This window comes from Molothrus ater, chromosome 4, assembly GCF_012460135.2.
Source record: "Molothrus ater isolate BHLD 08-10-18 breed brown headed cowbird chromosome 4, BPBGC_Mater_1.1, whole genome shotgun sequence".
NCBI classification, from domain to species: Eukaryota; Metazoa; Chordata; class Aves; order Passeriformes; family Icteridae; genus Molothrus; species Molothrus ater.
This window is the reverse complement of record NC_050481.2, coordinates 60,444,980-60,458,657: the sequence shown is the minus strand read 5'-3', so window position 1 is coordinate 60,458,657 and position 13,678 is coordinate 60,444,980. Positions and strand designations below refer to the sequence as shown.

The window sequence follows — 13,678 nt, the reverse complement described above, 5'->3', positions numbered from 1 at the left end:
TCTGGACAAGCTGTCAAGACCTCTTACTCCAGGTGACCTTTCTTTCCCCATGGCCTTCCTGCCTAAAGAGAGAATGTTCTCTCAAAAAGCAGTTCTGTCTTGAAAAACAAACTGACCTTATTTTTCCATATGTTGAACAGTTTTAGAAGGAGTGTTTGGTTTTATTGGTTTACCATGTATGCTGTGCTTCACATCTTCCAATGGCAATCCAAACACTGAATAATCCTCACCACACCTTTACAGGTAGATAAATAAGCAGCATTGCATTCCTCCTAAAGAATGGGACAATGAGACAGGGAGGTTAAGTGATTTGCCCAGGGCCACTGAAGAAGTGTGTGCTTGAGCCACAAACAAAAATATAAGTGCTCAGACTGTGTTCTCTGTTGAGTGTAACCTGTCACACTGATTGTACTTTAACACAGATAAGATACTTTCCACATTTAGCATTTCTTTATTTTTAAGTCTTGTTATGGAAAAATACAAAGGCTTGGGGAAGGGAAAGTAGCCACAAATAAAAGATTCTAATGTAAAGAAAAATGGAAAAAATAGGTGTGTTTGTAACTTGATATATTATCTTCCCCTTTATTATCTGTGATGTTTTCAAGTCTTACCATGGATAGCCCTTGCATCTATTTTTTTAGCACAGCAATCTGATTGACTCAATGAGTTGAGAAATTATATTCTAGCATGATACTTTTAGAAAGACTGAGCACTGGTGTAGTTGTCCTTGAAACCCATGTTAAGGGTTTGAGGTCCTATTCTTGTTTCTTTCCCTCTTGCTTTCTGTGGGCAGCCTTTACTTTCCCTTTTGAGAAGTAACATGATCAGGGCAGCTGCATTGCTATTCTGGGCTCTGGTGGTAGCTCTGACCCATTTTATAGTCTCAGAAAATTGAATCTACCTCTGTGGTGTCAGACACTTGTAAGAAAGTCAGGACCAGGCCTGTTCTTTGCTGTGCACTCCCAGTGCATGGTGGTGTTTCATCCTGTACAACAACCTTGCAGTTGCTGTAATTCATCCATGTCAGAAAATGAGCCACCTGGGTAACCATGGGGGCATTCAGTTGCATAAATGTGGTGTCTAATACCATATCACATTCTCCAGAGTTCTGAACTCAAGAGTTCTGGAGATGTCCACAAAGGGCTGAAAAATATGTCCTACAGGACTTGTTGGAGGCCCTTTCCTTTCAGGACCAGTAGCATATTTAGAATATTCTGGAGCAGAAAGATTCTGAAATGGCTATCATGGCGATAGATGCCCATCTGTTCCCAACCAAATTCCAGCCCCAAGACCATGGTCTGACTTAAATTTTGGGTTTTCCTTGAATATTAATTAATAGGTAATTAAAAGAACTTCAAGTTTACAAAATAAGTTAATAGTAAATATTATACTTCTTATACAGAGAACAAATAGCACCTTGTTCCTCTGAATCCTCTACTACTGGTCTTATATGTTGCTACGGTTACCACTGGCAACTGACAGAAAAGAACAAAAGTAAACAATCCTTGTAAATCTTAGGTATCTTGAAAACTTCTTCAGCTACTCACTCAACCTCTCTGGGCATCACTTCACCTGTTTCAGTTTGGCCTCCTGCCTGTACAAGCTGAGGACTGAGTTGTTACTTCAGCTTCAGTAACACATCACAGGATGGTGCTGCAGAATCCAGCTGTGGTTAACCCTGCATGCTTGGGTTTCCTCCCTAAAAGAACACATTAGACAACAGCAAGTAGGGCATGCCCCATGACTTCCTTAAGGGTAGTATTTCCATGGGATATTTTCATAAAGTGCCCTCTCTTGTGTTTCTCTTTTCCCTCCCTTGGCCCTGTGTAAGGTACAGCTTTTGGACCACATGCATGTACATCCCCACTCACCTTTTGCTGCACTTCTGTCAGGTCCAGGCAGGTTTATGCACTGGTGTAGAGGTCAATGCTTTCTAGGTACAGCTTGTTAATATGATACACAGATTTGGAGTGCTAATATCATAAATTTGATATTCCAAATATCCTTAGGATGAACGTGGTCGTTTGCTATGGTTTTCTTTTGCTTTCAAGTGGAAAGCTTGCATAAAAATTATGGCATTTATGATTCTTCATGAATTAGGATAAAGAACAAACACTCCCTTGTTTTTATTATTGCTCAGGACCTGTTCAGTAAACAGAAGGGTTATTTAGAGGAAGAACTCGACTACAGGAAGCAAGCTCTGGACCAGGCATACATGGTAGGAAAAGAACAGTCATTAATTTTTTTTGTTTGAACAGATCTGATAAAATGGATAAAATGCAGGTTTTGGTTGTTTTGGGTTTTTTTCTTTTAATTATAAATAGGACTCTTTTTTACTTTATATCTTTTTTTTTCCTGCCAGACTAGAAATCAACTATTTCTTAAACAAAAGTTTAGGAAATGGATTATAGTACTTACAAGTGTAATATTTTTGCATTGCATTTTTTATTCTATGATATGCAAACCTCTTGTTGGTACATCTGGAAGCTGGTTTATGTGTGAAAAAAAACCATGACTGCTAAAATACACCAAAAATTACTTTAGAACTTTTCCCATATTTCTTTTCTGGAAGCATTTGTAAGTATTACTGCTGCTAACCTATCGTAAGTCAGGAATGCCTGTTCTTCCCATGCAATTCCTTCCTGTGCAATCCTATCCAATCTTACCCTTCCTCATTTTAAAAGGGAAGCTGCAACCTTGCCTTTTCTCAGGCTAAACAATCAGGAATTATCCAGGAATTGGTAGAACTACACACACAACTTTGCTGATAGTGAGACTTCGGGAAATCAAAAACATAATGGCCTGAAGCACTATTTATACACTGTAAATGTTTCTTATGTGGAAAATGTTTTCAGAGAAGAAGCAAGGTCTAGTGCTCAGAGCAGATAACAGAGATAAAAGCAAGCAAGCACTATTTCTAGCACTGTGACCTTGGGCAAGCCATTTAACCTCTCTGTGCAGCTGTTTATGCATCACTAATATGGATGGAATTACCTACCTCACAAAGGTGTTCTGAGGGCCAAAGGGATGTGGTCAGATGCTCTTGATCCAAATATTGTTAGTCTGGATGCTGGTTTTTGATAGGATCATGCTAACCCCAGTAATCAAGGCAACACTGCCACGATTCCTTCCTTTCCTCTTGGGAGTACAATTCTCCACGTGAATCTGAAGTTCTCCTGTGTTGTGGGCTCTGCAAAGTACTGCATGAGAATCATGTTAGGAATCTGGCAGACAGCAAGAGATGGATGAGGGATTAGTGTATACAAGTGTTCCTTCCTTCATTGCTTATGGCAACTTGGAGCTAAGCCAGTGACACAGACTGTGAGCCATGGCTATCAGGTCACTAGGGCCACAGAGAGGGAAAGCGAGATTTCTGTTCACAGTTTTTCCTGTGGTCTTTTTATTTTATAGGATGGCTTAACAATTCAGCTGCAGTTGAAGGAAATCTGTTAGTTTAAGTTAAATTTGTAATGTTCAGCAGCAGGATTTGGAGTTTTATCAGGTACTGAATGCAGACCTATCTTCTGAATCTTTCTTAAATGGAAGAATCAATGATTTGCTAGAGCAGGACCCATCTCCCGGGTGTCCATCCGTGCCAGGAGGCTGCGCGCACTCTGTGTGGAATGCTCCTCACTGCTCACGCTTGCTGCTTTCTGTCGGTCTGTCCGTGTCCATCCTGCCCTCCTGCCTTGCTAGCCTCCTCCTCTAGCTCTTGGTGGGTTGTTTGCTTGCTGGATTCAAACGCCAGCCTGTCTGTGTATGCTTTGGGTTGCACTAGAAAATCCAGGAGCTGGAGGCCACGCTGTATAATGCCCTGCAGCAGGACCCGGGCCGGCGGGCCAGCGAGTCGCTGACGGAGGCGCAGCGGGAGGATCTGCGTGCGGCGGTAGAGAAGGTGCGGCGGCAGATCCTGAGGCAGAGCCGGGAGTTTGACAGCCAGATCTTGCATGAGAGGATGGAGCTGCTGCAGCAGGCCCAGCAGGTAATCCCGGTTCTCTCTCCTCCCCCTTGGTGTTGGTGTTACCTCTGTGGTTGCCGCCACTGCCCGTATGACAGCATCGCTTCACCCTCACCTCGTGGAGTTGTGTTCAGTCTGGTCTCTGTACAGCTCCCGTGCCAAGGAGCGTGTGGTGTCGGCAACTGGGCGTGCTGGGCATGGTGCACACTCAGAACAAGGCACTGTCTCACCACAGGGTGCTGTTGCACAACCTTTCGTGTGTGAGCAACCACACTGTCTTCCACAGGACTCCAATGGGAGCTTGTTGCAAGTTTGAGGCCTAAAGTAGAAAAGGTCAGAATGGAAGGTTGTTAGAGTGTAACACTATGAAAGGAGTAAAGGCAGAAACAATTACAGGAATCCAAGTTTTTATTTTTTCCCTTGTGGGAACCCAGAATGTCCCTCTGGCTGTCCAGGACAACCAGGACCCCTGCCAGGGGGCTCAGAAGCCCTGGCACAGAGCCCAAAACACCTGTGGTTTTGATTATGACCCGTGGAGCAAATTACCAACCTTATATGAAGATCATCAAGGCACAACAGTTTAAGTAGAATATTAGTGGAGTTATCACAGGGTGGAAAAGTAGATTTTAGGGCTTTTGGTATGGAGGTTCAGGAGGCGAGATGGAGGGAACTGGGTGTGTCCAGCCTTTCTCCTTCTTCTTCTTGGCCTCCATCTTCTGCTGTCATGTTGGCACTTTAGATTGGTTTAGGGTAGAAGCTCGCTGTCTAAATTAGGTAATAGGTATTGGAAAGTAATTGTAAACATTGTACATGTAGTTTTTAGTATAAAGACATAGCACCACCCCGGGGGCAGGCAGTGGGCCTGGACTGTCCTGCTGGACAGACCTCGGCAGGGCAGGAGAAAATTTTTATAGATAAGACACAATAAACAACCTTGAGACCGAGAACTGAAGAGCTCTGACTCATTCTTCAAGTGCTGGGCTGGGTAAAGAGACTTTTAACAATCTCGGGGTCACAGCGACCTGGAAAGGCCCTGAGATTCCCCTTTTTATTTATTTTAGCTATTTATGACCTCTTTTAAATAAAATAAAAAAGGAAGTCTCAGGAAATCTTTTAAGAGGCCACTTACAAGCTTTCACTCTAAATTCATTCAGAAAAGCCTTGTCTGTCCAAACTGCTTCCTTAAGCACATTTATTGACAACTCAAATTTGGCAAGGTCCTGGCCTATAGAAGTGTGGTAATTATTTAGTGTTGGTAGCATTGCTAGTGGTTTTGTGCAAATATTCAGCGAAAGAAGAGAGCTGCATGTCTCAGGGTGTTAATTAATTACTTCAGCAGAAATAATTGTTTCCAAGGATTTTGGTTCTCCTTTACAGTAGACTCTGGAAGTTGTAGGCAGATGTCCTAGATCTTGAGGACTCCTTGGCTACTTTCTGCGCAAGTCTGAAAGTCACATATTGTAAATGTCAAAATGTGCTGTGCAGATGTGTCCAGAACAATGTGGATATTTCTGGTGCTGATTCAGGTGCTGGGGCAAGAACTGCTTTCAGTTTAGTTCCAAGCCTCTCTCTGTTCAGGTTGGCTTATAGATGAGTAGAGATGAAACAGATGAAACTGATGTAATGTGACCCAGCACTGTTGTGGTCATCTCCTGTCACCCTGCAGTGGTGGGAAGTGCTTATAGTGGCAGTCCCAGACCTGACCTCTGAGTTCCAAGAAGTTTCCTTTCTCTGCTCCTTGACTCTGTTGTGTTGGTTTGGAATGTCTAACATTGAGAGCAGATGAACTTGTTTAATGGGTTGTCACCTAGTTTTAGTCATCAGCAATGGTACAGAAAGCTGGAGAAGGTAGGCACCAGCTGCCACTAAAAGTGTCAGAAAGAGAGAGTAAATATATTCAATTGGGTAAATAAGGATGGAGCCAGAAGATAATAGTTTAATGTTATTAGTGTAGCTGAAAACCAGTGAGAATGGAGTATTTTGTTAGTCTCTTAGGCAGTCCAATTTCCTAGCCAGACTGTTGATGTTTTATTCAAAACAATAACACTTCAGTAGGGTAAATATTGTTTGTGGATGATATTTAATGGGTATGATGACACTGTGTGTTGAGTAATGCCTCTACACCTAAATAATTGACAATTTCAGATTTTAACATCAGACTAGATATAGTTTGGTCCTTTGCTTTCACTAGGAATGTGGTTTAACACATTTTGTGTCCCTTGTTAGAGGGTATTTTTGGGGACCTGGGCAGAGCCTCTAAATTGAGTTCATGTAATAGTGGCAAATAGAAAGGAAAAAATAGGAGTAGATTTGTAAAGTGAAACAGTTGTCCCAGAGGAGACTCAAAATCCATATTTTATGTATATCTGGGGTTTAATTTATATTTTGTTCCAATTTGTTCCATGGCCTGCTTGCTATCAATTAGAGCACTTTATATGCACATCTGGAGCACATCTTCTGTTAGTCCAGTTCATGCATTTACAGATTGCTTCACAGCATAAAGTTAAATGTGCATAGGAAAAAAAAGAAAAGCCAGCATAAACACAGCTTCATTAGCCATGGATGTTTATGTACCTGTCTCCAAACCCATTTTATAGGATGTCATTAGAGTTTCATGTTGTGCCCATCTCATTAGACATGCTAATGTTACAGCCCTACAGGACATGTTAAACTGAATTCCATTGCTTAATAAGCATCTAAGTATTTTAGTCATCTATTTTTAACCCGCACACACATGCCCTCCCCCCTCCACATTTCCTATTAAACAGGAAAAACAAAGGCAAAGATGCTAGTTAATTTGCCTGGGATATTGGAGGGCTAATTCTTATGGGATTACTTTCATCTCACTAGCAAGTGACAGAAGCTGAATGTTACACAAATGAAACCCCTCTTGTGCTGAGAGAATCCTAATGAATGGATGAAGCTGCACTAAGTAAAGTACATCTCTGATAAGTACCCTCCTTTCCTCATGTATTTACATCCAGGAGGAGTTTTGCTGATGCTGTGACACCAGCAAGCACCCACTGCACTTTGTTCTGGCAAAACAGTCGTCTAGACCTGGCCAGATTTTACAGTCTGCACTGCCTCCACAGTATGGGCAACACTTTTTCCTCCGCTGAAGTGGGGGTTACAGAGAATGATGGGACAACATGATGGACCTGCAAGGCTTAATACAGAGTCTCGTTGTTGCAAACACTCTCAAACATTCCCTGAAACAGAAATCATGTACTAAAGACTCCAAATTCTGTGACACTTTGGAAGTTCAATCACTTCAGAAGGCCTGTTACTTTGCTTTCATTACCTTCTGGTCTGCCTGATACAAGGGCTTCAAAAGAACAACTCCGCTTATCTGGTAGCCTGGCAACAGTCTTCTCTGAGTCAGAATTGCTGTGTCACAGAATGGGAGTTCAAGGAGATCTGGTGATGAAGAAAGAGTTCCTTCCTTCTGCCTATAAATGCTCCTTGACCATGCATGCAGGGTGCAGAAATGGGAGGGCATGTGGTGAAAACTATAGGTTGGTATGCAAGGTTTCCTTATAGATTAATTGCTTCATGCAGGGACTTTGAGGATTTAGTGTGCGAGGTGCTGGCTTTACAGAGCTGCTAAATGTCCTTCCTGGGGAATGACTGTCAGAGAGGGACAGGGATGGGCTTAAGGAAATGGGTAAATGGCTGCCCAGGTGTGAGCCTGAGCTGCTTTATGTGTTCTTCTTTGTCTAGATGTAAAGCTGGAGTTCTTGGCCACTGGGTATTGACTTTGTTCCAGTGAAATAAATACATCTTAGGAAGTTAGGCTCTGTATTACACTGGTAGGTCTGTTCTTCTTGGGTGTATACAGCCCCACATGATTACTGTTCATTAGTGTATAAATGGAACCATTCATGTATACCCATTGTGCATTAAGGAAAGCAGGCCTCTGTGGAGCCAGATTAGGCTGTGTGATTAGATCTGCTTGCTAAGGCACACAACACTTTCATTAAACCCAGAGTGCAACATGCAGGTCTGGAGGACAGATCCTCAGCTGAAACATGTTGGCAGTACTCCCTCTAAGTCAGAGAGGGTGCTCTGATTTACACCATCCTCTCTATTTGGAGGAGGTAAAACTTGTTAATTAAAAATCTGTCATGAGCAGCTTGTGCTATTTGCTTCCAGCAATCGGGCATGTGCGGATGTTGCCATCAGAAAAGTCTCATTGTGCTATGCTGCTATTACAACCTTTTGGAAATCAATGTCTGGTTTATTTTTAGCAGGGCTTCATTTAAAAGTAACATTTATGCTATAGTCAGTGCAATGGAATTACTTTACTGCTTTTTTTTGAAAATCTGAAGGTCATTACTGGCAAGTTCTATTAAGAAGAGTAAATTTTTATGCATATATTTGAATCATTTCTAGAGGGAGAAAAAAATGTGTTGTGTAGCTATAAAATCCATCTCAGAGAAAAGATATTTTAAACAGAGCAATTCAACATGTTTCTCAAGTAGTGATATCAACTTCCTAGTTAAGCAAAGTAAAAAAAACCCCATAAAACAAAAAACCCCAAACAAAAAACCAGCACAGCCCAAAAAATCCCAGTACAGAAAATCCACACAACATTATGCTTAGTTCACCTTCAAAATATATTGTAATCATCTTGTCTTCTAAAACTAGTAACTATTTAAATGTCAAATTATGCTTTATATAAATCAAACAAATTAAAAACCAAAATATATTCTTGTTGGTTTTACTGTAGCTGCTTCTGGAGTATGAAACTGGGGTAAGTCAGCAGAAGCAGGTTTTAATTTAGGATAGATTTATTCAGATTACACTGTTGGCAGTATTCAAACATGAAGAAAATTTATAATAGAAATTTAATTTATTCTGATTTCATCTGAAGTTATTTTAAATCCAAAGAGAAGATAGAAAATCCTTGAAGGATAGCAGATTGGCACACAATTCCAAAAATGGCCGCTGCCAGTAAGAAGGTATATGAAAGACAGATTTTATTAATCTAGAGCAGTCTTATCTTTGTATAAAATTGTTAGAAAAAAAGAAAAAGATAGGTTAGTTCATTGTGTCAAAAAGTGTGATTTTTTCCCCCTAAGCTGTACTGTAGTACTGTACTAAGCTGAGTGCGTTTTCTTTTAACTTGATTTAGAATATTCTTGGGTGAAGCTCAGTTTTACAGAGTAAAAGAAATCATTACCTTAGTTCTAGATCTGAATATAAAACATCTATCAACTGCTGAACTCATCCAGTTCCAGCTTTAAATAGTTGGAACATAGTTGTAAAAATTTTAATTATGTTTTCATTAAACTAGGGCATTTACTCTCATGACCAGATTGGATTATTCAAAAGTAAGAAGAGCAGAAATGAGCACTTTATTTGCATGTTTTACTAGAAGAAGGCAAAGCTTTAGGACAGAGCAGGTACTGACCTCCAAGTGCCACTCCACAGAGAAGGATTCACTGCTGGTGTGGTGCCTGCTTCTTATGGACACCAAGGAAAAGTCAGAAGCACCAATGTCCTTTTTTGTCCTGAAATGTCAAAATATCACTTGAAATTGAGAAACAGCAACTAATTTTCTTCACTAAATTCCTTAGTTCTTTTTCTGACCAGCAGTTTTTTCAAGGGGCACAGCTCTTCTGGCTTAAAGGCCAAACAAAGCTATGGCAAATGTCATTGCTCCATGAGTTCTTCCTGCTCTCTTCTATATGGACAATTTTTCCATGCTGGGAGAGCAGTTTGTTTACAAATCCATAGGGTTGGATGTCACCAGATCTATATGACCCTATTGGCTCAGCCATTTATAATAGATATTTGTTTGGGAAGGGGTGTGGTTAGTGTTTATTTCTCACCCAAGGAGAATTATTAAGGTTTAATATTTGATGGGAACACATCTGGGGAGGGAGAAAGAGAAAGAGAGGATGCTGTGCTCAGTGTACCTCACTGATATATAAAAATATAGGCATTGATGGGCATAAGGAGGTGTGAGGGAGGGGAGGGAGAAAGAGAGAGAGAGGATGCTGTGCTCAGTGTACCTCACTGATACATAAATATATAGACATTGATGGGCATAAGGAGGTGTTGTATTAAATCTGTCCTCTCTGGCACAGTGCTTTGTGAAAGAGAGGACAAGTTAAAGACAACCCCTCCTCTGCCATGTTACCTTGTGCCAGAGAGGCTGGCTTGGTCAAAAACTCACAGCTGTGTCACACAATTTACAAATCAGGTGGAAGTATTACTATGAACCTTGCTATAATAACAACTGGGAGGCTCAGATAATTTTTCCTCCAAATCTACCTAGATTTAATGGTTTAATATTTTTATTTTGAATCTCAAAGGTTAAATTGCTAGCTGTTACATACAACATGAAGAGGTATACATAGGGTGACCACTGATTTTTCTTTTTTTTTTTCCATAGTATTAATGGTCTGCAGTTTGTTGTTTAAAATGTAATAGATTACTGTTGATAATGCAATTTTTATATTCATGAATTGCTCTTAAAAGCATCTGATATACCACAGCTGTATAACTGTCATCAATATTCATCAAGCACATCATGACTAGGCTAATCATGGTTGACCTGTGGTATTGATTTGTCATGCAGGACTGAGCATGGAGTCTTTCAGCACATTATTGCTGCTATAATGAAAATATCACAATAATCTTCTGTAATTTCCCACAGCTGACATGTATGGCAGATGAGGGTTAATTTTAGTAATTTCTCTATGTTCATCTTACAGTGTTTCCCTGTGTATGTTTTCTTTATATAGTCTTCAACTGTCTGCTTTGCTTATTGCTTTAGTGATGCTAGTTGTGTGAATAAGTGGTGATAGCAGGACTGCTGTAATACCTAAAAAATACATCTGAAAGGTCTGCTCTCTTTGTCCTAAACAATGTTTGACTGAGGTTCTACTCAAAGTAAGAGCAACTGTATGCCTTACAATACTATTAGTATCAAGAAAACTCTTATCTGAAACTTGAATGCTGAATTCCTCTCATCTGAAATCCTAAACACCCTGATTCTTAGGAAAAGCCAGTGGGAGCTGAGGAAAGGCAAGGCTAAAAGAGAAAGTATGTGAAGTTTGTTACAGAAGTTAGGGATAAGTGTATTTTCATATGCCCAATGCATACAAACACCATTCTAATTACCTACATAGGAATTTGTTATTTAAATATCTGAATTTAAAATAATCTAAATTTAATGATAAATATTACATTATGCTTCTGGGTTTTTTTCCTGCCTGATAATGTGTCTAGGCTGTCACAGAGTCAGTTTTAACATGTGGAATGGGTTTTGTCTTCTGAGCTCACATAGCCTTAGCATAGCCATTCTCCATTCTGTGTAAATATAAATCTAATGTGACTTTAATTGGTGTTTTTCCCTAATGAAAAGCAATAGGACTGTTGATATTCTTCTGTTAGATATCAAAATATGTTGTTGCATAAATTAAAAGATTCTCAGTGTTAAAAAAGATGAATCAAGTTTACTAATAAATACTACATACATATAGTAATTTCTATCAGATTATAACAGTTATTTGGGGCTGAATGCATTTTTAAAATTCACTGGTGTACAACTACAAATGGGACTGAATACATATGCTGAGAAATGTATCAGTGCAGCTGCTAAAAGGTTCATTCTCCTCAGAAAGGCAAATAAAGACACTACAGATGCATAATAAAGATTAAAAAGAACAATTCTCCTACATCAGTAGCTATTAACTGGATTATAATTACACCACAGAACAGAGAAAAGAATTAAATTTTTACCTGCTGTGCAAACAAAATAATGATTGAGAATCAGAGAGGTACAGTCTATCCAAAATGATCTATTATTATCATATGCAAGTGGCTGAAATTTACATTAAGTTTTCATTCATGAAGTAAAATAAGATGTCAACAAAATCAGCTTAAACTAATGCTGTTGAAGTGGCATTTTTGTTTCCTTATGACTGTTATGCAAAATCACATTCTAGGAATATGGGATTAAAGGGAACATTTGGATTTCTGAATACATACCCCTTCCAGCAGCAGATCCAAGAGCTTGAGTAATTGAGTAATGCATGTGACAATTGCCTATGCAAATTGAATTGTTAAAACACTACATGCTTTTAAACAGCTGTTAAAATGCATTGGATTTCAAAAAAGCCCAAGAAAAGAATGTGTTTATCCATCACTTGAGTGATTTGAATAATAGCTAAAGGCAAGTCAGTTTATATTCATCTTTGTTTAAATTTGTACATGTAACATAGTTATGCCATTCACACTGCTGAAGATCTTACATACCTGTGTCTTAACCGTGAGCAGAATCTTCTTAAAATAAAGATGTAATGAACCATATTGATTCTTCCCTCTGTCAGATTGATAAAATATTTCCCATGCTAAATTTTGCTGTAGAACGAGATACCTTCTTGAACATAAGATGGCTTCAGAGATTCAAAACATGGTTCATGTCAGATGTAGCCTGTCCTGTGAAAGGACATTAACCTGAACCTTTCCAACATTTCAGGGCCAGGCTCTAAGCAGCTTAGCAAATCCTTCTTTGTCTGCTTTGTGCTAAAATTATCAAATTGTTTTCTTGGATTTGCTGGTGAATGTAAATCCAATAAGAGTGTGTCACAGGAACTGTTAAGGTGATTTCTAACCCCCCTGATTAGTACATTCCTGTATTTTCACAAGTGCAGTAGCATGGCAAGGAGCATATTTTGAGTCTAGATTAATTGATCTTGGTGGTTTTGTCTGTAAAAACAGCACATTCATTTGGGTGGGCTCTTTACTTACCTATTTAGGGAACATCAGTTCTAACAGTTTGACACCTAAATGAAGGATGATGTGGTGATCATTGTCTGAAAGACGAAATTTGTCACAAAACTTCTTTTCCTGATAGATTTATCCCTGTTTGATAAAGCTTCTTGAGAATTTGAAGCTATCCAAGGTGTGGTTCAGGACTGTGAATGTCTGACTAGCCCTATGGGTAAATTGGAGAGGACAGGAGGCTTGGATGAAGAAGTCCTCTTCATGTAGCCTGCATCCCTGCCCAATAGAGAGAAAATGCAGAAATTCTCAGTCTATGTGTGTAACTAAAAAGGCAGCTGGCACATCAAGTAACAAAATTTAAAAAAAAACAGAATCTATGAAGGGCACCATGTAATTGTAGAGTGACACAGTCCATTTCTCATCAGAACTCGAGGTAGCTGAAAAGACAATTTTAATCAAATGAGGAAGTGCACACATTTTGGCCGCTTAGGGGAGGAAATCTGGACCTGGCATTTCAGTGCAGTGGGGCACTTCTGACCATCTCAGATCAATTTTTTTTCTTTGTATTGCTGAGGTTTCTCCCGTGTCTAAATTTGTGAGGAATCATTACTGGGCTGAAATGTTGCCTCCAGTATAAGAATGATAGCTCTGAGGCTGCAATCTAGGGCTCACTGAACTCAGACTAAGGATTTCCATTTATTTCAGTGCTCCTTTACAAGGGGAGCAGTATTAATGGGAATGGTACTTAATGTAGATGGATTGCTATTAAAAAACATGCTGAGCACTCATACTTCATGTGTTCTGTGTGGAAATGCCATTAACCTTCTTCTTTTTAAATGGAGCAATACTGTCATTTTGGCTAAACCACAAGCTGAGTCTTCTAAGCCTGTGTTACTGAAATGTCTCCATTAGTGAAAGTAGAGTAATATTTCCAGGCACACATCCACCATCCTGCTGCTTGCATTTTGCCTAAATTTTGAT

General features: G+C 39.6%; 1 protein-coding gene across 5 annotated transcripts in view; it reads left to right on the top strand.

Moving 5' to 3' along the window:
• JAKMIP1 (janus kinase and microtubule interacting protein 1) overlaps nt 1-13,678 on the top strand; it is a 228,491-nt gene that overhangs the window by 116,372 nt on the left and 98,441 nt on the right. For 4 of the 5 annotated variants that reach the window (XM_054514757.1, XM_054514756.1, XM_054514759.1 and 1 more), the window contains 2 exons: nt 2,141-2,218; nt 3,779-3,982. In XM_054514757.1, coding sequence (XP_054370732.1) covers nt 2,141-2,218; nt 3,779-3,982 — 282 coding nt within the window. The remainder of the gene's footprint in view (nt 1-2,140; nt 2,219-3,778; nt 3,983-13,678) is intronic. The other variant, XM_054514760.1, reaches the window with a different exon arrangement.